This window comes from Phocoena phocoena, chromosome 10, assembly GCF_963924675.1.
Source record: "Phocoena phocoena chromosome 10, mPhoPho1.1, whole genome shotgun sequence".
Lineage (NCBI taxonomy): Eukaryota > Metazoa > Chordata > Mammalia > Artiodactyla > Phocoenidae > Phocoena > Phocoena phocoena.
The window spans coordinates 37852414-37875631 of record NC_089228.1 but is presented as its reverse complement, the minus strand read 5'-3'; the positions used below and the strand labels follow the sequence as shown (position 1 = coordinate 37875631).

Genomic DNA, 23218 nt, shown 5'->3' with positions numbered 1-23218 from the left:
CACTGGTGGTTATAAGTCTTTCCCGTTGAAAAGAAACTCGAAGGTCACACAGAATAGGATTGACTATTAAGAGAGTTGGGATTAAAATGAACAAGGGTGTAGGGCTTGCCAGAGGGAGGCCCGAGATTTGCTGAAATGGACTCAGAGCTGTGTTCCAGCGTGAGCAGCAGTGGCCACTGACAGCACCAGGCCTCCTCTGGGCTGGGAAGGAGCAACCATCATGCTTGTGGGTGGGCCAGACCTTGGCCTCCTCTGGACAGCAGCACTGGCCCTCAAGCACGAAGTCATGGACTTGGGCCAGGTATTCACTCTTTGCTCCACCTGGAGGACCTGCGTAGGCCCTGGTAGTCTGATCCTATTGGCTAGAAGCCTGCATCTCATCTCCATCTTCTTTCCTCCACAGTCTTGGCCTTGAGCCTCTGGGAGACTTTTTTTTTTTTAAAGACAGTTTTTCCTGGAGGCTTTTGAGAAGATTATACAAGACAAAGGATGTCAAGGATCTAGCACTTAGGAGGCCTGGGAAGCGTCATGCCCTCCACCCACCAGAGACCTGGATTGCTATGGCCTTCACTCCCAATTAAGTGGTAAGTGGGGCTCTGAGGTCATGGCCACCTGTCTTCAAGCCACCCAGTCCTCACTCCAGGGCAGAGACAGTGTATGGGAACCATTTGAAGTGAAAATATGAACATTATTTAATAACTGATCTTTTGTAATAAACCATTTGAAAATATTTTACAAGGAATCACACACACAATATTTTACAAAGTTTCTTGACTTTTTTGTCGCTGTTGTTTTTCTGACTTGTCTGTACAAAATAGAACAACCAAAAAAAAAGGGCAGATAAAAGGAAATGGCCCCCCAGTCCCCCACAGATCCCCCAAGCCCGAGGTGAGGGGACAGCCAGGTCGGGTGGGTGATGAGAAGGATCAGACCCAGCTGGGGGTTTGACAACTATCTGATGGGGATTGCTTTGTCTGCTTTTCTGTTTTTTAAACTTAAAATATATATTAATTTATCTGTATATGTTTCTTTCTTTATTTTTATATTCTCCATTGAGCACCTGACTACACTACAGTTACACACACGCCCCTGCAAGACATGGCTGGCATCTAGGCTGGGTGTACAGCATGGGTGCCCACCCTGGCACCAGCAGTGGGCATGGACCACACACACACACTGAGCGACAAGCAACGTGACATTAATTAACGGAGCCATTAATTAATGTATCACCCTCCCCCCCTCCTCCCAGTCCATCTGAGCCCTATGGCCATATCCCCCTGCCCTCAGTCCCCCAATGGCCCCCAGGCTGGGATGCCTTTGCAAGAAATGACCAGAATGAATGGTGTGAAGAGATGTTCCTAGGCCCAGCCTGTGTATGTGCACAGAGTGTGTATATGTATGTGCAAGTGTGTGTTCAGCAGGGAGGAGCAGTTTGGCCAGGGAGTGTGTGAGTGGGAAAGAGACAGGCCTGAGTGTATAAGGGGCAGATTGGGGGTGGGATGACCCAGCTAGGAGTAATCAAGTCACCCCCGCTAAGGCAAAGGGTGATGCCTGGTGAGAGTTCCTCTGCTGAGGGGTGCAGGCAGTGGCATGTGGTCCCACTGGGGGCCTGACACTAGTGAGAAATGGTTACAGTGAGCACCTGGCAGGGTCAGGGGCAATAAGGGGACACTGGCGGCTAGGTCAGGACAGAGGGGTCTTCACCCTTTGCCCCAGAATTTGGCACTGTTTGACATTCAGCTTTAGAGATGGGGGACCAGCTGGGTTACAGGTCACATAAGAGGCGGATGGTGAGCAGGAGATGGAGTGTGCACATGCCAACCTCCTACCAACCCCTCACCCCGTATAAGGCTTTGTGAGCCCCCACCCTCACCCCACCCCAGGGTGTGTGTGTCTGTGCACATCTGTTTGTGTGTGTGCCCTCCTGGGTATGTCGGAGTCCAGTTTCTGCCCTCAGGGCTCCAGATGTGTATGGGGTTGAGTCTTAGCCGGTGTCACTGTCACTGTCCTGCCACCTGCCGGGCTTGGGGAGGGACAGGTGGCTGTAGGCCTGAGAGAGGCAGGAGCTCATTGGGGGCTGCCCCAGGACCTCTCTCCTGCCAGGACTTAAGCTGGGATGCACAGGCCTCAAACTGCCCATCTCAATTTCCTCCATTATTCCCAGATTTAGCCCTGGGTGTAGCAGAAGGGCCAGGTTAGAGGAGTCCAGCTGGGGCAAGACCTAGGTCTTCCACACAAAGGGAGCCTCGGGGCAGGGCGGGCAGTGGAGGTCTGGTTTGGCACCAGTACTGTGGCCTCCCTGGCCCAGCCCTCCGGGGTGGGTGAGTCCAGTGGGAATGAGGGGTCTGGGGACACTCTGACAGTTCAGCAGCCAGACATGGCTTGGGGGCCAAAGACCTGCGGCGCCTTCCTTCGGGACCGCCCCCCCCCCGCCACTCCAAGGCGCAGATTCTCGGGGCCAGACGCACTCAGGTCCTTCAGTGAGGGAGGGGGGCGAGGCTCTAAGGTGGGAAGTGTGGGGCGAGGGAGCAGGGGAGCGGCGGGGAGGCCTGGTGGGGGGAGGGGGCACTCAGAGGCGGCGAGAAGGGTGGGCGTGGACTTGAGGCTGCGGCCGGGGAGGCAGGCTCAGGAGGAGCAGCAGCTGCAGGGACACCAAGACGCCCAACGACGGTGGGAAAGAGGCTCCGCGGCCGCAGTCTGAGGTATCTTCCTGTGGAAAGAGACAAGGAGCAGCCGGTCTGCCCGGGCTGGGCGGGCAGGGGGTGCGCAGGGCCGCACTAGCCCTGGGGCAGGGGAGCTGCAGGTCAAGGCCGCCGCCCCCCTCCTCACCGTGGCGTTGTAGTCGAAGCAGATGTGTGGGCCTCTCCGGTATCGGGGTCTCTGCACCAGTTCACACTGCTCCGGGCCGTCCGCTGGGCATGGGTGGGGAGTCAAGGGGGCGGCGGCACAGAGGGAACGCGCTGGGCGGGCGGGGCCGGGGAGCAACGCGGGAAGGATACAGTGTGTCTCCTTCTGCAGCAGCCGGCCGGCCTCACACTGGCTGCACAGCGGCTTCTCTGCCACCACGAAGAGAAGGTTGGTGTGGGTGAGTCTCTGCGCGTGGAAGAGCCTGGAGGCAGCACAGAAAGGCGGGGCGCTGAGGTTCGCCCCACCCCGCCGCCCCTCCCCTCCCCTCCCTTCCCCGCTGCAGCCCCGGCCCGGCCCGGCCCGGCCCCGGCCCGGCCCCGGCCCGGCCCCGCCCCTCTGGCCAGCTGCGCGCGCGCACCTGGAGCAGTTTCCGCAGTCGATGATGGCGTTGTAGGAGGCGTTCACCGAACCGAAGTAGTACTGGGTCTGTTTCATGACGCAGCTGCTCTCGTGCACCTCGGGGTTCCCCTCGGCCTCCGCGGGGTCTGCGAGGGTCCAGAGCCCCTCAGCTGCACCCCTACACCCTGAGCCTCGCTCAGCCGTAAGCCCTGCCCTCCCTTTGGAGTAGGTCTCAGATTGGGGAGGGGCTTTGAGGAGGGACCTCCAAAGCCCTACCTACCTGCCTGGAACCAGCTGTGGTAGATGAGACCATAGAGAAGTTGCTGGAACAAAGACCTGCAGGGCATGGGTCACCGAGTGGGAGTGGTCAGCAGAGGCCAGTACCGTGCCCCATTTCTTTCCAGCCCTCCTGCCCAGGGAGCACCCTCCCGCTCCCATTTCCCCTGGGGACTCACCAGGCCGCAGCAGAGGTCCACCAGGCTAGGTTAAGGAAGTCTGCAATGGTGGGCTGCAGTGGAGAGAGTGGCATGGGCTGCCACTGCTGCCCCTGGACCTGGTTCACCCCCAGCTTTCTCGTTAGAGGTAGGGGGGTCATCTGTGGGCAGGTCTCCCAGTCCCCCCCATATGCAGGCCAGGCATTGCTGGGGCTCACCACAAAGATGCCCCGGGGTGCGGCACCCAGGTTGCCCGGGGGCAGGGGGGCACAGGCTGCCTGATAGTCGTAGGACTCCTTGCGGGTGTAGAAGGAGTTATTGTAGAGTGCCAGCATCAGGTTGGCATCCACCTCACTGAAGAATCTGCCCACCTGGGGATGCCGGGAGGCAGTGGTAGTCACAGGGCTGGCAGTGCCATATCCCCAGAAGGCTCAAACCCGGACCCTCTCCTTCCACCCTCTTCCTGACCCTCACCTGGTCCCACTGATGGTTCTGGTTTGACAGCACCAGGAATCCCCCATCATCAATGAGAACACAGAGCAGGTCCTGAGAGGTGGGAAAGGGGGAGGAAGATGGGGAGGGGCTCCAGCCCAGCCTTTCCTCCACAGACCCTGGCAGTCCAGTAGCTGAGTGGAGGGGGCACCATTCCCCCAGTTCTGGTAAAGCTGTGAAGTCAGGGTGGGATGTTGAGACCCACTGGCTAAGGGATGGGATGGGCTAGGAGCTGCATTTGGGACTCAGGTGTCCAGGAGTGGGGTAAGCTAGGGTTCAGGGCACACGCACCTCGTTGTTAACCTCGCAGTCCATCTCACAGTGGCTGTTGGGGCCGCACTGCTGGGCAGAGAGCAAGGACCGTAAGTGCCCACCAGTTTTCCTCCTCCCATCACCCTTTATACATCGGGGACCCTGCCTCCCCAGAGGCACCAGAGCCACTCTGAGTGGGAGGACTGGTAGGGGTTCCTGGGGACTTCAGAATGGGTGCTTCTGGGCTTACTGCCCTCATCCCTGACCAGATACCTTCTGAGGCTGGTCCTGGTGGGTACGGTTGCTGGCTAGCACCTTGAACTTCTCAGCCCAGGCCTCTAGGTCCAGCTTAACGCCTACCACTGTGGGGGAGAGCAAGGGGCCATCAATGCCCACCTACCTGGGCAGCACACTGCCCATTTTCTCTTTCCATACCTCCGCCCTGGGTATTCACCTGCTGGCCTCAGTGTGCGTCCACCTAGGCTGAGCTCCACAGCCGTGCTGACGAGGATGCCCACCGTATCATTCTCCAGCTCCAGCGGCCTTAACCGGGCTGGGGGTGGGTGAGGTGGGGTGGTCAGGAGTAGGGGCTGGCAGCCACATGACCACTCTGTGCTGGGCCCTGTGAGCCCAGGAACCCAAGGCAAGGCTGACCTCAGCCTAAGCACCGGGCACCCAGCATAGCATTTGGCACAGCCTAGCCCTCTCTTTATCTGCCCCATCTCAGCCAGCCAGCCTCGAATTTGAGAGGGACCTCAAAGAGCAGAGCCTCGCCCTGGCTGAACAGACAGAGAAGCCTCAGCTTCCCACCTGCTGCTGTGCGCCTGGGAGGACACTCACCATCCTGTTGTGGGGGCTTGAAGACATAGCCATGGTTATCCAGGCTGCGGCGGTAGAAGCTGGCATTGAAGGGCTCAGGGGTCTCTGTCCAGTCCTCAGCTGCCCTGGTCACACAAGAGGTTGGTGGAGGGCTGGCTGGTGGGGGCAGTGGTCTCAGCAGATGCAAGAAGGCCTCTGGGCAGCGGGACAGGCGGGGTCCCAGCAGGGGCAGGGTGTCGGATAGTGGGGCAGGTCACTTACTTGTTGGGGAATACGCGAGTGATGCCACCATCAGTGGCGGCGAACACGGCCAGAAGGCTGTACCTGGGGGCAGCAGGGAGGTGAGGTCACAGACCTACTTTCTGCAGGGCACGGTCAGCGCCTCTGGGCCCATCCCAGCCTCCTGCCCCCACAGGCTGGGTGGTGCCTACGTGTTGAGATCCTGGTCCCGCCACACGCGCTCCACCAGCTGCTGTGTGATGCCCGTGTCCAAGATCAGGTTGTGCAGAAGGAAGTTGTTGCCTGGAACAGGAGGGTTGGGGTGGAGGGAGGATCTTCTTGTGAATCCCTGCCCACTCTCCCCACTACCCCCAAGGCTCCGAACCTTCCCCATGACCTGGCCCAGGACCTGCCCTTGGTTTGGGCCTCCATGTTTCCACACCTGCCCAGTCTCTGGGTTCCTCTGGGCTGCCCCCTTGCCGTCTGGCACTGCCCAGACCCCGCTGCCCCACCAGTCACTCACACTGCTTGGAGTCTGGAGTCACTTTCTCCATGAGCTCAATGAAGTTCTTCAGGAACTCAGTGTTGTTGTCTGAGGCATTCAGTTCCTTGCAATACTCTCTGGGGGTGGGGAGGGGCAAGAAGAGTGGGCTTGGGGGGATGCACAGGGCAATAGGGTTGAGGCTTCCCAACAGGCCTGCCTGGCCATTCGCTGAGAAGCCCAGGCCTCCGGGAGGGGCATGTGTATTCTTACAGGCTGCAGTGACTATACGCCCAGCAGGTAACCAGGTCTGGACAGGGGCAGAACTGACATGCTTAAGTGCAAGAAGCAGAGAATGAGGGTCTGCTTCCTCCACCCAAGCAGGTTCTCCCTTCTGGACATGGCCCTGCAGAGCCTCCCACCTCTCCTGTGTAGCTGGAGCTAGACGGTGCACCTGGGAGGCCCCAGGAAATGCCTCATGGCTGGCTCATCCAACTGTGTGCCATAGCGTTCCGTGGGCACAGTGGGTGGAGTCCTGACACTGGCTTAGTTGGTCTGAGACCTCATCCTGCTGCTTCCTGGCTGTGTACCTTTGGGCAACTCACTCAAGATCCCTGAGCCTTAGTGTTTTTCATCATACCACAGAGGGTGTCACCAAGTCAGTGGGAACACGTGGCTCCTTGGATTGGCTGTTCCCTCTGCCCAGAGTGCTCTTCCCCCAGAGATGGACAGGCCAAATCCCTCACCTCCTCAAGGTCCTCTCTGGGCTCAGAATGTGGGTCCAGAGAACGTAGGGGCTGAAGGGAGCAGGGAGATCTGCTTGGGGTTCTGCTCCCCAGGAAGTCTCGGCAAGCAGTCCTTCTACCCTGGTACATGGAGCTATCTTTCCTGCCTAATCCCTCATCCATACCCCTGCCACCAGAGACCTCCTCACTGGCCTGCATGGCAGCAACTTTGTGGGAAATTTTTAAATGCTCTTCTTCCCGAGGCTGTGCTAGGGCCCAAAGCTTGATGAGGGCACCTGGGACTGAATCTCAGTCCCCACTTGCTCCCAGGGCCTTTGTGCAGTACACAGCCTGCACTTCTGTATGGGGGAGAACACACCTGATACACTTAGAGTGACACCCATACAGCTGAACCTGGGATACAAGTCACCTGCAGTCCCTCCCCCTCACATAGTATGTACATTTACACTCACCCAACACATATTTATTGAGCTCTCCTGTGCCAAAGATACAGAGGTGACAAAAACAAACATGGTCCCTGCCCTCAGAGCTCCCTCAGGGTCCTGTGGGCCACACAGGCCTTTCCATACATTCCCACAGTCACCAATGCACACGGCCACCCTACATTTACACTTGGACTCTTACAAATGTACATGATGACTCACAAATACAAACACACATCTACAGAGAGTCACAGCGAACTTTGTGGGTGCATGCACGCACGTGCACACACATGGAGGTTAGGAGTGTCCAGAGCCCCCGTGTGGTACCTGAGAGTGCCCATGGATCTCTGTCAGTTGTACCCACCTGCCCTCATGCAAAGCCCAGGCCACAGGGCTGCTGGCCTCCTCAGATGTGGGCCAACAGACAGAGGGTGTGCACACGAGGGTGCATGCCAAGGATGGTCCAGGCCCAGGCCTGTGCTGGGCCCTGATCCCTTACTTTCCAGAGAGCTCTTCATAGTCCCCATCCCCTCATCCTCCTCCCGTCCTCAGTGAGCCACCACACCTAGATGGGGCACTGCCGACAGGGGCTCTGGCTGGCTCGGTCACCACACCCACACAAACACTGACTGACACAGGACAAGGACAGGTGTGGGGTGGGGGTGGGGTGGGGAGGGCACCACAAACCAGAGCAGCAGCTGCCCAGTGAGGGGCGTGCTGCGGACAGCCGGCGCAGGGCAGAAAGGGCTCCTCCCTGGTGGCCTGGGAGGGCAGGGAAGGTCAACAGAGAGTCCAGAGCCCTCCCGTCCGAGGCCTGGTGGGAGCTGAAGCTATGGGCACTGGTGCCTGGTGTGCCTACATGGCCCAGGTATGCACACGGCCACACATACAGGGCTGTGCATGGCAGGGTGACACTGCACAGGACACAGACACATAGCTCCAGGCAGCAGTGCAGGAGGTGGGCCCAGGGAGGTCGGGTTGGGGGAGGACACCTCAGCAAGGCCACACGCAAGCTACCTGGGAGCAATGAAAACATGTCCTTCAGACTCAAAGCTGCTGGGGAGCAGGAACTCAAAATCTGCAACAGAAACGGGGGGTTATCCGGCGGGGGCTGGGGAGGCCGGAGGCCAGGGGTTCAGAGCTGACGGGGCTGGAGGGACAGGGAAGAGGGTGGCTTGAGGGAGGGAGACACCAGCAAAGAGGAAACCCGCCACTTCCATGTTCAAGTTCGAGCCAGAGAGAAGGGGCGGGCGGGGAGGGCCTGTGGAGACTACAGCATCGCAGGAGGAGGGCAGTTATAGCCAATATGTTGCCCAGGCCTGGTCCTCTGTCGGCAGTGAGTCCCTTGGCGTGGCTGTATATGCTTCCATACGGCTGTATAGCACATATACACGGACATACACACACACATATATATACACACACTGCTATATATATGCATGGTCTGGGGGAGGCACCAGTCTCGCTCTTATCACATCCATAATGGAAAAAACCGCATGCTGAGCTTCCTTCCTCCAAAGAGACTCTGAGGAATGGAACTGGCTTTTGGCTGCGGAGTTTTATCTCTCTTTGCTGTAGCTGTTTGCATTTTGGTAGGTCTTGCTTTTATTCTGTGTCAGGCATCAACATGGCCAAACCGAGGGGGTTCCTCATGGGCACAGACAGTCCAACCAGAGACAGTGTGGGCAGCTGGGGGTGGGCTGCAGTGCATTGTGGGGGTCCAGTGGTCTTCCCTGGGGTAGGAGGCTGGGTGAGGGGAGATCCCTGAATGTTCCCACACTGTGAGAGGAGAGTCCGGGAGCTGGGAGGGCACAGAAGCGCTGCTCAAACATTAACACCCTCTTGGGCCGGGGGCATGAGGGCAGGTTCTGGTCTATCCAGAAGGCCTGTGTCTGATCTATCCTTCCGAGGACCTGTCTGGGCTCAGAGCAGCAAGGGAGAAGCTGGGGGCTCCAGAGAAGGCATGGGGTGCTGTTGAGGGATCCACCGACTGGGCCTGTACGTGTGTGAGAGTGAGCACATATGTATGAGCGTGTATGTGCATGTGAGAGCACGTGTGTGTATGCATGAGTGTGTAAGCATGTGTGCATGTGTGCAAAGGTCCCTGTGTGGGTCTGTGAGTGAATCTGGGGATGTGGCTACTAGGGCTCCTCTGGGGCCTCTCCCTGCCCAGCTGGGCTGGCCACCTTGCTGGTCTGAGTCTGGGAGGTGTCCCTCTGTTCTCTTACTCTGGGCAATGCACCTCCCTATCCTTTCACCCAGATTCCAACCTCTTTTTTTTTGTTTTTTTTTTGCCACGCGGCATGTGGGGTCTTAGTTCCCCGACCAGGGTTCGAACCCACGCCCCCCCTTCATTGGAAGCCTGGCATCTTAACCACTGGACTGCCAGGGAAGTCCCAGTGCTTTATTTTTGCAGAAGAGGGGTCTTCCCTGTTCCAAAATACTCCCACAGTGCACTGCAAGATTCTGGGGAGGGGGACTTTGGGTGCCTGGAGGAGCTGGGCAGTCACTGGTTGGACTGTTGCTTTCTGATAGGACTGTGAGGCAGGGTTTGGACACAAGCCAACAGGGAAGGGTTGGGGTGGGGAGAGGAAGAAGAGGAGAAAGAAAAAGAGGTGGGGGGAGAGGAAGGGAGACTATGCTATGGTTGTCATTGTTATCAGGGCCCTGCATTTCTGGGGTCACTGGGAGGGATGTAGGAGGGGGAGACAAGACAACTCAAGCTAGTGGGAGTAGGGCACGTCCTCCACCTCCACCCAGGCCAGTGGGGGCAGCTGGATCCCCTTTGCTGGACTAGGCTGGACAGGGCCACTAGGGCTTCTTAGGGAGGCCCTACTTCCCCATGCGGACTGGGGACAGGACATCTCCCCATGGCTCTCCATGGCCCATCTGCCTCGGTGTTCCGTGGGGGGGCCTCTCTGTACACCAGCGGCAGAGACCCTTGTGTGCTGTCCTCTCTCACTCTTGTTCTTTGCCAGGGCCTGTGAGTTCACTGCCTACCTTTTCCCGAAGTCTCTGGCTTAAGTACCTCTGAGTGCCAGAATCTTCTTCACCCCCAGCCTGATTCCCTCTAAGCTCCTTTGCTGGCCCTTGGGGTCCAGAAAGATCCCCTTCTGTTCCCAGCCAGGCCCAGGGGCCCTGAGTCTGCCTTTATTTCCCAGGGGAACACCTTCCATACCTGACCACTCTTCCCAGGAGCAGCCAGCACCCCAGGGCAGGGCTGGGCCAGTGGGCCTTTACAAAGTCACCAGGAGTAGCAGGGGTGGCAGGGGACAGGGGTTTCAGCACCTAGGCCAGCGTTGGGTCTGCCTTGCTCTCCTGGTGGCCCGGCTGCTGCCCTATCCTGCCCCTGGGCCCCAGGGTCAGGTTGTGGGGCTTCCAAAGCCTTCTGTCTCCCCTTGGGAGGGCCGCCAGCTTGTGGAGAGAAACTGGAGAGATCTGAGAAGGGAGAATATCCCTGAGGAAGCCTCACATAAGCCCCTTTGAGGACTGATCTACCCCCTACATCTCAGGCCCCTTGCCCTAGTGGGTGGGAGGTGGTAGAGAGGCATCTAGCCCTGTCCCCACTGTTGAGTTGTCTTGGAGGGACAGAGAAGGTGGGGTGGGGGGCAGAGGCCTGCCCAGAGGGAGCCAGGAGGATGAGGAGAGGGCCTGAGCTCTCAGAACACGCCAGAGACCACCCTGCAGGCAGGGCCGGGGGAAAGGGCTGCTGGCTCTAATAGAGGTTTAGGGATCAGAGGAAAGGCAAGAACTAGAGGAGCCCAGGGGATGCTGGGGGGGGAGCCCTGGAGAGCAGGGGTTTGGCTGGTCCTGGGCAGGGAGGGGGGCAAGCAGGGGCGTGAGGGCAGGGGGTGGGATGGGGAGAGGAGGGTGCACTGGTTCTGAATATACTTGCCCTTCAGTTTGCTGATTGGCACTGGGACAGTCCACCAAGAGAGAAAGCGAGGAAAACAAAAACAACACAAACACAAAAACAAACGAAAAGGGGGAGGGGAAGGGGAGGGGCACAAACAATATTTTATTCAATGGCTGTTTGAATGAAAATATTGTGTCTCATCATCATACCGAAAGGAAACTTCTTGCAAAAAACGACATGAGAGAGAAAGAGAGAGCGAGAAAACTCAAAGGAGATGAGCCCCAGTCAGCCAGGCAGGTGGGGGGCGCCCGGTGGGGCCGGAGCCCCAGCCTCCCTCCCAGTGACCTCGGGCGGTGGGCAGGCGGGGCCACGGGCTCCAGAGGCCTCTGGGGGAGGCCCAAGGTGAGCAGGACATGCAGGGATGAGCCACAGGCAGAGGAGCAGGAGAGGGAGGGAAGGAAGGAGGAAGGGCAAGAGACAGGGAGGGTGGGGGAGGCAGGGATGAAGGCCCGAGGAAGGGAGCAAAGGAGGGGAAGGGGTAGGAGAGAAGATGGAGGGAGGAGAGTGTGAAAGGAGAAGAGAGGGGGAGAGACTGAATGGGGAGTGGGAGGGAGGGGATGTGGGAGAGAGAAATGGAGGGAGTGAGCAGAAGGAAGAGGGAGGGAGAGAAGGTGCGGGTGCAGGGAGGGGAAAGGAGGAGGCAGGAGGGCGAGAGGGAGCGGGAGGGAAGGAGGAAGGGCAAAGGGAGAGAGTGAGGGAGCAGGAAGGCGATGGAGGCAGAAGGTGAGAGAAGAGGTGAGGAGGAAAATAAGGGAGGATGAGCGAGGGGGGACAGAAGAGGGGGCAGGGTGGAGAGAGACCTGGGGGTGGTGCCACAGCGGGAGAGCGCTGCGCAGGGAGCAGGGGGCAGGAGGGATGAGAGGAGGGGGTGTCTTCCAAGAACTCAGCCCCCAGGCGTGTGTGGGGGAGGCAGGCTAAGGAGGGAAGACACGGAGGAGGAGAAACCAAAAACAGAACCTCAATGGAAACCATGAGAGAATGGTCTGGAACCAAATCTGAGAAAAGGCAAGCATGCAGAGTTCCACAGACTTTCCGATGGCTGGTGTCCCAGCCTGCGGGCGCCTGGGGGGCGGGCAGATTGGGCAGGAGGGGCCGCCTGGCCGCAAGCGGCTGGCTATGCTGCCTGGGGCCAGCCAGGGTGCGGGGCAAAGGCGGGGGTGCAGGGCGCAGGCAGGGGCCGGGCCACTTACACTTGACCTGCAGGATCTGGTCACTGAGGTTGGCTTGGAGGTAGAAGGTGCTGTAGGGCGGGAGCACTAGCCCTAGGCTGGGGAGGAGGGGATGGGAGGAGCACAGGTCACTGCTGGAGAGAGGCGGGCCCCATTGGCACCCTCCTCCCCACGGCTTTGGAGCTGGGTGAGAGGCCCAGGCTGTGGCATCCCCTCCCCCGACCACCAGGGACACCTCTCCCTGGTTAGCTGTGAGAGATTCAGGGCCTAGGGGCCTGGGCCCTCCACTTCCCAAACTCTCCTGGAGGCCTCAGAACTCCCAGCCCAAAGCAATTCCCCATCCCACCCCTCGCCCCAGCGGCCTCCCCCAGCACACCACCTGCCCAGCCAGTCTCCTCCAACTGGCCAGCAGCAGACTCACAGGGGCAGAATACTGTCAGTGAGCTAGGCTGTGGGGATGGGGGTGGGGGTGTTGCCATGAGAGCGGGGTCCTTAGTCCCCAGAGACTCAGGCCATGTGAGAGCCAGCTAAAAGCAGGGCTGGCACTATCACAGTGAGGGGCAGTCATGGGCTGGTGCTGGAGTGTGAAGGAGACCAGCTCTGGGGGCACGCAGAAGACAGTCAGTACACTCTCTGAGGCTGCGACAACTGCTGAGAGCAGGCCAGTGAACGTGCTGAGGATGACATCCTGCATGCACACATCCAGGGATACAATCCAAGGCGGGAGGGATGTAGAGAGGGTGGTGGGGAATGGGGAGGCATCAGATGCACTGTCATGTCTCCACTGTGCGCTCCCAGGAGATGCTGCTTGTTCATGAAGGGCCAGCGAGGGACCCTTGGGACTGAGCACCCAGGAGTGAGAAGTAAGCAGCCCTGGCTGCTGGGGCCCCACTGGGATCGTGGTCACAGCCACTGAGAACTGGCACACGGGGGTGGGGGACGGAGGGGCAGCTAGGGCTCTGGGGCTGCCCTGCCCCTCCCTGCCTGCCCAGCCTGGCTCCACTCACCTGTAGTTGGTGCTCCTTATAGGCACCCAGGTGTAGTTCCGCATCACCTCGTCTATGTACCTCTGGGAGAAGAGGCTGGGTCAGGTGCTTGGGGTAGCAGGCTGGGGTGGAGTGGGGGGTAGGAGGGTGTCCACCCTGACCTTCTGTCCCCCTTCTGTCCCCTTCTCACCTCATCCAAGGACTTGACCAGCGTTCTGATCTGTTTGTGGCCCTTGTTGCCATCGATCATGCTCCGACGGATCTGGAAGGGTCAGAGACGTGAAGGGTGGGGCCCCTACCCTTCTCTGCTCTGGATGCCCGCCCCCATCCCTCCTCCTCTTCTTCTCCTTACCTCCTCCTTGTTCTCATCCTCCAGCTCTGCATCCAGGAAGTCCAGGGTCACAGGCTCCCGGAAGTTGGTGGTCTAGGGGAGGCAGGGCAGGAAGTCAGGACCTTCTCTCACAGGGTTTACCCCCCATCTGCAGGCCACCCATCTGGCTCACCTGGGGCTTGAGGCTGGGGTGCAGCAACACGTAGCCATTCAGGTCAATGGCAAACACGTAGCCGTTGGCTCCAAGCTGGGGGTATAGGTAGAGGGGCTTAGGGCCTGGAGGGTTGGGCGGGGATTTCCTGGGCTCCAGAGCTCTTTCTCATCCTGCCTCCCACGCTGCTGGGGGGTGCCATCTGCCTTCCTGGGTCAGGGACCCCAACATGCCGCTCGGCCCCAAGCCTACCTCTCAAGCCAAGTCCAGCAGGCTGGTGCCCCTCATGCACTAGCCCTGGCCCATGCTGGCCAGCTCTGTGGGACCTTAATGTGATTTGGCCTTCTCAGCCCCTCCCCCGGGTTCTCATGGCGCTATCAGTCAGCGGAACCTCTCCACCTCCGCTGGCCCCACAAGGCTGCTGTTGCCCTCCCCTCCTCTCCCCACTACGGCCTCTTCTTGGTCCCCATCTTGGTGGACCGCAGGGGGACGAGTGTACCCTTGGACTACCTGGGGTGTCCCTTCCAAGTGTAAGGGAAAGAAAAGCAGGACTCTGGACTCACCCCATACCTCTCTGAGGCAGTTTTCTCACTGCAGATGGAGGCCAAAGACTTGGGGCCTTCATGTGGCTCAGGTTTAAGCATGCTGACACACATCTCCCAACCTTTTCACAACCAAGTCCCAAACTCTTTGCCATAGGCCCTGGGTCAGCCACACTGATCTGGCCCCTTCCCTGGCTTATGATTCTGTTTTTCACCTTCAGGCCTTTGCCCAGAGAGTTCCCTTTGCCTCCAAGGTACGCCTTCACCTCCTTTCTACCCAGGACACTCCTGCCTATGTGACGGACCAGGGGTCGACAAACTAGGGCCCATGGACCACATCTGACCCGCTGCTGGTTACTGTACTGCTGTGAGATAAGAATGGTTTTTACATTTTTAAATGATTGAAAAAGAGGGATTTCTATTTCATGACTTGTGAAAATTATTCGAAATCCAAATTTTAGTATCTACAAACAAAATTGTATTGGAACATAGCCATGCCCATTTATTTATGTTTTGTCTCTGGCTGTTTCCTCAATGCAGTAGAATTGAGTATGAGTATTTAGGCTGGCAGAGACTAAAATATTTATAATCTGGCCCTTTACAGAAGTTTGCTGATCCCAGTTCTAGGCCCAAGATCACCTCCTCTGGAAGCCTTCCCTGACCGCCTGAACTCAGAGAACTCCACAGAGGTGTGGGAATCCCCATCAGCCTCTGCTGAGCCTGGATTGTGTCCACAGGAGAGGCGGAACAGGGAGATGGGCAGGTAGACACTCACCGTGTAGTTGGGAGTCAGCCTCTTGATGTCATTCAAAGCCACGTCAATGCCCATCACGCCCAGGATCAGCTGGTTCTGGGAGCAGAGGCAGGGGGTCTGCAACAGGCTCAATTCCATGGGGGGAGCCACCGTGCCCAACTGCCCATGCCCATGGCCTCAAGCTGCTGCCCCTGTCCAGTTGAGAGGCCTGCCTATCCGCGCTCCATCCCAGACCTGTTTTGGGCATGCACAGCTCTCGAGACCCAGGCATGACTAGCCCTTCCCCAGTGGGGAACCTCACCTTCTTTTCCCCAGGGCCATCCTGCGTCAGGTTGAAAACAGGGAGGGTCCCTGTCACCACCAACCCCAGCCCCTGAAGGGAGAGGAGGAGGATGGGTCAGACTCCTGTGGCCAGCCATGCCCCCACCCTGAGTGTTCAGAGCAGGGGTGTGGGGACAGGCCACCTCTCTTTCTCCTCTGTTTGGTTTACCACCATAAGGGGGGCCCTCATGGGACCTGACCCTGTGGGCACATCCTGGGGGGAAGGTCACCAGCCCCACCCCTTCCTTGCCCCGAGGCCTTACCAGTGCATCCTCGTACACGTTGGTCCATTGAACCTGCTTGGCCTCCTTGCCCGCCAGCACCATGGGCCTGCCCAATACATCTAGATATTCCTGGGGAGGTGGTGGGGGCAGGGGTGGGGCGTCATGAGTCTGCCCCTCCCACTGTATCTTCCCTGTCCTGCCTCCCCATATGTCAATTAGCCACCAGGGGGCGCTCTCATCACACAGCAGCCCATGGTTCCCACGACCCCGCGAAGCAAAGACAAGGGGCTGGGAGGAGGGGGAGGGGCGCCCCCACAGTCTCACCTGCGTGTTGATGCGAATGGCACCGATGGAAGGGATCTCAAAATAGTAACCTGTGAGGGAAGGGGAGGCAGAGGTGGGCCTGGGTGCTGCTTGGGATCCATGGCACAGGAGGCCCTGTACCCTGGGGTGTGTCTGCAGCCCTGACTGGTCTCTTAGGTTCCCTCTCTTTTCGGTGTCATTTTCTCTGAACTCATGTTCCTTTAGTGCTCCCTGCCATTACCCTGTGAATGGGACCAATGACATGGAAGGGGCTGTGAGTGTAGGGGTTTAAGGAAGCAGAACTGGGATGAAAGGAGGAGCCTGAGGCCTGAAGTCCCTCATTCTAGGATGGCAGTGACATTCAGAGTCCACCTGGAGGCCAGGCCCAATTGCATGGAGCGTTGGATTGACCAGAAAACAGATGCAGGAGCAGACAAGCTAGGGACAGATGAACAATGGACAGTCAGATAGGTGGAAAGAGGCTGAGTCAGATGGACAAGTTAGCCACATAGAGAGATGACCAGTCACATATACAGAAAGACAGACACTGGATGAACAAGCAGCTGGAAAGCTGGACATATGAAGGACACGTGGACAACCAACCCAATGGATTGGCAGAACACGGCAGGCAGGCCCTGTGGCAGTGACACCCGGACAAGGTACCTTTGTTGGTGCAGGCCATCCACTGCAGGGGTGTGACGTCGTAGTTGTGCTGCCCCACGGAGAAAGTAAACACGCGCACCTGTTTGGGGCTTGAGGTTACTGCCGTGGCCGCCAGAGGACAGCCCTCCCCTGTACTGGGCCAGGTCAGGGCAGCCCCCACCTGGGCTGAGCCTCACCGTCCGGTTGGGCCAATTGTACTTCTCAAAGACGTCCTGTACGCGGTCCTCACCACCGTCCGTGAACATCATGATCATCTTATTGCAGTTGGCACGAGTGATGTTGGACTGGGCAGGAGTAGGTGTGGGGTCAGGCAGCTTTCAGCCCCTCCCTGGTCCACAGGTGGGTCTCCTTCCCCAGAATGGGCCTGGCCCTCTGGCTCCCGTACCCCACAGTTGACAGTGCTATCTGCCCAACCTGCCTGTTGGGTACTAACAAGGTCATCTATCTTGATTTCCCTGGTGTCACCAAGCCTGGGCCCTTGCCTGTCCCTGGCCACCCGTTCGCCCACCCAGGGGGCTCACATTCTGCAGCTGATCGAAGGCATACTCAAAGCCGGCCTTGTAGCCTGTGGTGCCCTTGGCCACCATGCCCTGCACAGCTTCCTTGAACACCTTCTTGTTACGCACGTTGGCCTGAACCAGGTGTGTGAAGCATGACACAGGCTGTGCCTTTTCATTGAACTGCAGGGACAGTGAGAGTGGTGAGTGGCCTCAGGCTGGCCTGGGCATGCAGGGGTTGCATGGGGCAGGAGGGAGTGCCCGCCTACTGCCCTTGCCACTCACGGAGGCAACGTTCACATAGTCATCATCGGAGAGTGTGTCCAGCATCTCACAGACAGATGTCTTCATCAGCTTCAGGGTCAACCCGCTCACGCTGCCACTCCTGGGGGGTGGGTCACGGAGGCGTCTGCTCGGCCTCAGGTGTTCTCCTGCTGCTTCCCCATCATGTTCCCCAGCAGCATATTCTAGTCCCTAGCCCCGCCCCCACCCCACCCGCCAGCATCGCTCACTCACACATCCACGATGATGACCATGTCCTTGGGCGACGAGGCCCCCTGGATATACCTGCCCAGGAGAAGCCTCAGTTAGGGCCAGCCTCACTGAGACCTTGTGGGTTCTTCCTTCCTTCACCCACATACTGATTCAACATGTTTCTTTAATTTTTTTTTTTTTTCGGTACGTGGGCCTCTCACTGCTGTGGCCTCTCCCATTGCGGAGCACAGGCTCTGGACGCGCAGGCCCAGCGGCCATGGCTCACGGGCCCAGCCGCTCCACGGCATGTGGGATCTTCCCGGACCAGGGCACGAACCCGTGTCCCCTGCGTCGGCAGGCGGACTCTCAACCACTGCGCCATCAAGGAAGCCCAATTCAACATGTTTCTATTGAGCATCCATGGCATGGGTCAGACAGGGTTCTAGGCACTGAGGACACCGCATTTAATAAAGCAGACAGTCCTTGCCCATGGCATGAGTGACCTGGTCCCCCAACATGTGAACAGCCCCAAGGAGGGGTGAGCAGGTGATCCAGAGAGGCTAGGAGGCCTGTTCCATGGCCTCAGTGGCTTGTCATTTCCCCTGGCCCAGGCTGAGGCACCAAGGGCAGAGTCATAGCTGCGTATGGGATTGAACAGGTGGCAGAGGAGGAGGCCAGGGAGTACTGCAGGAGAGGCAGAGCAGAGGGTAGGGGTGTCTAGGGCTCAGATGGGTACAGCAGGGGCCGGCCAAACCCACGGAGGACATACCCACCCTCAGGAACCCCCACTAGCCCAATCCCTCAGTCCCGAGGGGGTGGAGTGCCGGGCAGTGGACAGGGGGCAGAGGCAGCTGGGAGGCCTGCCTGGGTGATGGGATCCATTTTCCAGTGGCAACGATGTGTGAAATGAAAATTGGATAGAGCTGGCTGCGCCCTGCTTGGAGGCCTGGTTATCGGGATGGAGGGGAGCAGGCGGGAGAGCTGAGGGGGTGTCCCTGCCCAGCCCCTCCTTGCTTGCTCACCAGGGTCTCCTTCGGACATCGTACAGGTCGATTTTCTTGGGGGCTCGCCATGGGGTGGCTGTGGGAGGAGAGGAGGTGACTGGGGACAGGCAGGGAAGGGCATGGGGCTGGTAGCAGGCCTTGCAGCAGTGGCCAGGCCACCCCGCAACCAGCAAGATGACCGTCCCGCCCTACGCACCCCAGGATGAGGGGGCAGGGAGATGGAGGAGGGTGGGGTGCTGAGTGGACTGGGGAGATGGGCTAGTGCTCACCTGGATAATAGCGAGTGACTCCCGTGGCACTGCCGAAGACCTGCCACAGGAGTGTGGGGTCCCGCCTGCGGTTCTCAATGAATACATTCTCCAGGGCCTCCGTCCAGTTGAGCTCATTGAGGATGACGGTGGCTAGGGGGGAAGCAGGGGGCTGGGGTGGGAAGCGCTTCGGCTGTTCCCGCGCTGAAGCTCATCACAGCGACACCCATGCATGTGCCTCTCACTTAGAAAGCCTCACCTGCTCTCTGCCTACCCAGGTCTCCCTCACTTCCCAGGGCTCAGCTGGGGCTGCACCAGCTCCTCCAGGAAGACATCCTTGTTCTCATCCCAAGAAACAGCTCAGCCTGCCCTTCGGCCAGGCTCCACATGATCAGGCAGGGCAGCTGTGGCCTGTGGCCCCTGCGGAGGGGCCACCCAGGTGGCAGGGAGCTATGAGCTGGGATGCCCATCCAGCCTGCTGCCTGGAGCTTGCGGCTGGTCCCCTGGGAGCTCACCCACTCAGCATGCACTCCGGGCTGCAGCCACAAGAAAGCAATTAAGGGCTCAATGACGGTGCTGGAATTATTCAGCTATTAAGGTACCTGATAAGCTGGAAGCCACTCAGCTCCATGATTAATCAACTGGGGCCAGGAGCAGGCAGGGGTGGGGGCGGGGGCTCTCGGAGGGACACGGGCTGTGCAATGATCCTGCTGCAACACTGGCACGTGCACTTCCACACACACACACACACACACACACACACACACACACACACACACACAGCCTGCGCTTGTATACTGCATGCAGGTATACAACAGGTGTACCTACATCTAACCTCTGTGTTTCCAGCCGGATGTGTCATCCCCTCACCCCCAAACCTACCTGCCCAGCAGCCTCACTGCTGCCATGGGCACAGGGTCACACATGCTCATACCTACACACCACTCTGCCCTTACAGGAGGACACCAACGGGTCCTGCTTTCACAACCCCCCACCACAAGTTACCCCACCCTCCCCCTCCCTCAACCTCTGTGGCTGCACAGGTGTGACGCCCTGGCCAGACCTAGCCCCCCACACACAGAGCAAGGCTTCTCTCAGATGGATGGACTCCATCCATCCGGCAACCCGGGCAGAGACTTGGGATGGCTTAAGCAGTACGCAGCCCCCCAACTCAGGACAGCCCTAAACCTGCCCAATGTGTGTGTGTGGCACATGCTCTCACATGTGCAGTGCACCTGTCTCTGCGTGTGGGAAACTCAGAAAAAACAGCAGGAGTTGGATACCTGCTACTGCCAGGCCTCTGTATCGCACCCCCTCCCCTGGGGGCTACTTCTTCCTCCAACTTCTCCCACCTCCTTTCTTTCCGGGTGGAGCCCTGACACCATCACCTCTCCCTGAAGATCCACTCCCCAAACGGGAACCAGAGCACGTCTTCCAAAGGCTCTGCTCTTCTTTTCAGAGAAGAAACCCTTAGAACAGATGAAGAGCTGTGATTTATTTTTTACTTTATTTTATTTTTTGCCTGCGCCGCCTGGCATGCAGGAGCTTAATTCCCCGACCAGGGATCGAACCCGTGCCCGCTGCAGTGGAAGCGCAGAGTCCTAACCACTGGACCGCCAGGGAATTCCCAGAGCTGTGATTTAAAGATACGAATGCTCCAGGCTCGGCCCACAGCCTAGGGGGTGACAATATATTCTGGGGCATTCTTCCCTCTGCTCTCTCTCTCCAGACTGGGGGGCCTCTGCTGTCTTGTCTGCTGCCTAGTCCTCCCCCTCTGCTCTCACTCCCTTCTCTCTGGCCCTGCAGCTTCCCTTAACTGACCATAATGTGAAAACAAAACACATTTCTAGCATTGGCTGTGCCTACTGAACAGTATGTTATGGTCCCATTCCTAATTTAGAAACTTAGTGAGTTGTACAATTTCTATTTTTCTCTTTAAGGAAAAAATAAAGTCAGGCTCTCAAATGTTTCACACAGTACTGTCTGCCGTGGGAGAGTCTGCCTGGCAGGTCCCACCCCTCACTGGACTTCAGTTTCCCCAACTGCACATGAGAGGCTTAGAGCAGACAGACCATTCTGGGAGCCCCTCTAGCTGCTGCTGGCAGAGGGGTGTCCCTGACTCAGGTCAAGGGCCGAGAGGAGACCTGGCTGGGCTGTCCCTTCAGGTAGCCATGACCACATGCACGCTCACGCATACACTGTGAGACACGCTTGTGCACACACTACAGCCCCCCACCTGGAAAGGGTGTGCTGCTCAGCCCTGTGACCACACACACACACTCATGTGCCCACACCCTCAGATCACACTGAGCTTGGAAATGGGGACCATGCCCCTCTCAGGCAGGCGATTACAGATTTAATTAAAAGTGACACAGTAAATAAAAAACATATAAAATGTAATTTGTGTGGGTAGCGAGGGGTGACTGGGGAGGGCGGTGTGGTTCCTGTTTTAATTAGCGTGCCTGCCTGTGATAGTGCCCCTCGACTGGCTTGGGCAGGTGGCCTGTGGGTGGCCCTTGTAGGGTGTGGGGGGCATCCACCCTCACTCCTGCCTGAGGCTGCCCAGAAGGCCCAGGAGGGGCCTCCCTGAGAACCCTGGAGGATTCCCTGCTTTCTGAAGTCCACGCAGAAGTTCTGGGACCTTTGCTTCAGGAACCTCCACCCAGTGGGCCCCTTGGATTCTGAGGCTACCCTGTAGGTGCCCATAGAATTGTGTCAGAACCAAGAGACTCCGGGGCCTTAAATCCTGCAGCTAGGGTTCCCCATTCACTGTTTGACTCTTGGCCTCTTCTCCCTACACCTCCCAAGTTCTTCAGGAAGTTCATCCTCATGTCTGACTCAAATCCTTCTAGCTGTAGTGACCTGGTTTCCCCATTGTGCAAAGCTATACTGTCCCTGGAGCTTGGCATCTCAACCACCCTCTACTCAATACCCCTGACCTCCATCTCCACCTCCCCCTGCTCGCCAGGGAGAAGGAGGGAGGTGTTACAGGGTTGGTGTCTGTGAATGAGAAGTTGCTCCCTGTCCTGTGCCCATCTGATGTGGTAGGTCCTCAACCCTTCCTGCATGGGGCCAGGGAATGGGAGAGGGTAGGGAGGAGCTGCTCTGGGGACAGGTGGGGACTTGGCCCAGCACGTGGGGGAAGAGTTGTGTGCATGCATTTGTGTGAGCCCGTACATGCATAGGGGTGAGAGGCTCGGTGTTTTGTGTCTTGCTGAGAGTTAGCGTGAGGCTGTGCCTGAGAGTGGCTCGATGCCTGCATGTGGGCAGATCTGAGAGGTGAGCATGTGTGACCCTGGGTGTAGGTAGGGGGCTGAAGGTGGATGGGCACCTGGGACCTGGCAGTGCCCAGGCAGTGGGCCTTGCCCCCATGGTGGGTGGGAAGGGCTGCTCCCGATCACTCTGCACACTCACAGCCTTTGTAGATGTCCGTGGGGATCTGCACAGCCGTGTATGAATAGTTGACCTTGTTCTTGAAGTTTGAGTCCTCAACGAAGTCCAGCCGTAGGGTGCTGGCCTTGGACCCCCTTTCCACATCCTCACTCTCAGGGTCGTCCTGTGGAAAGGGACCCCCAACCATGGCAGTGTCAGGGCTGGGAAATGGTGGAGTGGGGTTGGATAGAACTGCAGGCAGGGGGGCCAGAATCTAGGAGATAGGGGCATCTCAGAATCAGAGACTACTGCAGAGACAGAGAGATGGAGAGACACAGGGACAGAGAGACATGGGGTATGGACCCCTTGCCTGGAAAGCCCGTGACACCCACCTGCCCCACCCACCATCCCCACATTTGCTAAACCCAAATTCCAGAGCCGAGACCAAACCAAGCCCTTCCTCACATCCTTGAAAACCAATTATCAGCGAAGGAGGCAAATCTTGGAGCTAGAGAGGAGTGGGCTGCAGACACCCTGCTCATAAGGACTTGCTCTGTGTCATCACAAGGCGGCCTCAGCACCCCGTCACAGGAGCTTTGCAACATACAGCCCACAACTTGGTCCCATCTATCCCCTGCATGGAGTTCCTCTGGCACCAAGGAGAGGGCCCTAGCCCCGTCTGGGGGAGGGGCACCACCCCCTGCAGCAGGGTGGCTCTAGGGGCTGAGTTGGAGAGCGGGGAGTCCGTGGGAGAGCTGGGCTCGGGTCGGGGCTAGCACTGAGACCTGGTAACATCCAGAAGGAGGGTCTGTGGTGCCTGCTAGCAGAAGGACTATAAAGGCCCCCACTGACTTTCTAAAATGAGTTGCAGCCGTCTGACAGGTGCCAATTACAGCATCGCTCGGCCAGGCAGGCTGGGCATGCGCCGTGCGCCCCTGCCCACCACCACAGGCTGGCAGGAGTGGGTCTGCGACTATAGTGTTGATGCCGCAGCCGAGGTGGGGGGTGGGCAGGCATGGGTGCAGGTGTGCAAGGGGGAAGGGAAGATGGAGGTAGAAAGTGAAGGGGAAGATAAAGAAAAGCCGGATGGGGAGGCAAGGAGAGATGGAGAGCCACGCGAGGTAGGCGCAGAGCTGGGGGTCTTTGTGCCCT

General features: G+C 58.5%; 1 protein-coding gene across 4 annotated transcripts in view; it reads right to left on the bottom strand.

The window, feature by feature from the left end:
• Positions 1-2569: 2569 nt before the first annotated feature.
• The window catches only part of CACNA2D2 (calcium voltage-gated channel auxiliary subunit alpha2delta 2), a 136991-nt gene continuing 116342 nt past the window's right edge, over positions 2570-23218 (bottom strand). Inside the window, exons 6-39 of one of the 4 annotated variants that reach the window (XM_065886053.1) lie at positions 22109-22250; positions 18716-18847; positions 18465-18522; positions 17485-17535; positions 17254-17353; positions 16993-17151; positions 16648-16755; positions 16472-16550; positions 15830-15879; positions 15545-15634; positions 15262-15333; positions 14982-15056; positions 13686-13760; positions 13535-13606; positions 13373-13444; positions 13204-13265; positions 12218-12294; positions 11007-11027; positions 8129-8189; positions 5986-6083; positions 5675-5765; positions 5505-5567; positions 5265-5368; positions 4879-4977; positions 4698-4786; positions 4464-4511; positions 4155-4226; positions 3899-4051; positions 3702-3754; positions 3527-3582; positions 3266-3392; positions 3000-3109; positions 2830-2912; positions 2570-2710 (exon numbers count right to left, since the gene is read on the bottom strand). In XM_065886053.1, the coding sequence (XP_065742125.1) occupies positions 2570-2710; positions 2830-2912; positions 3000-3109; positions 3266-3392; positions 3527-3582; positions 3702-3754; positions 3899-4051; positions 4155-4226; positions 4464-4511; positions 4698-4786; positions 4879-4977; positions 5265-5368; positions 5505-5567; positions 5675-5765; positions 5986-6083; positions 8129-8189; positions 11007-11027; positions 12218-12294; positions 13204-13265; positions 13373-13444; positions 13535-13606; positions 13686-13760; positions 14982-15056; positions 15262-15333; positions 15545-15634; positions 15830-15879; positions 16472-16550; positions 16648-16755; positions 16993-17151; positions 17254-17353; positions 17485-17535; positions 18465-18522; positions 18716-18847; positions 22109-22250 (2943 nt within the window). Of the gene's footprint in view, positions 2711-2829; positions 2920-2999; positions 3110-3265; positions 3393-3526; positions 3583-3701; positions 3755-3898; positions 4052-4154; positions 4227-4463; positions 4515-4697; positions 4787-4878; positions 4978-5264; positions 5369-5504; positions 5568-5674; positions 5766-5985; positions 6084-8128; positions 8190-11006; positions 11028-12217; positions 12295-13203; positions 13266-13372; positions 13445-13534; positions 13607-13685; positions 13761-14981; positions 15057-15261; positions 15334-15544; positions 15635-15829; positions 15880-16471; positions 16551-16647; positions 16756-16992; positions 17152-17253; positions 17354-17484; positions 17536-18464; positions 18523-18715; positions 18848-22108; positions 22251-23218 lie in introns of all 4 variants that reach the window. The other 3 variants (XM_065886055.1, XM_065886057.1, XM_065886054.1) reach the window with 3 other exon arrangements.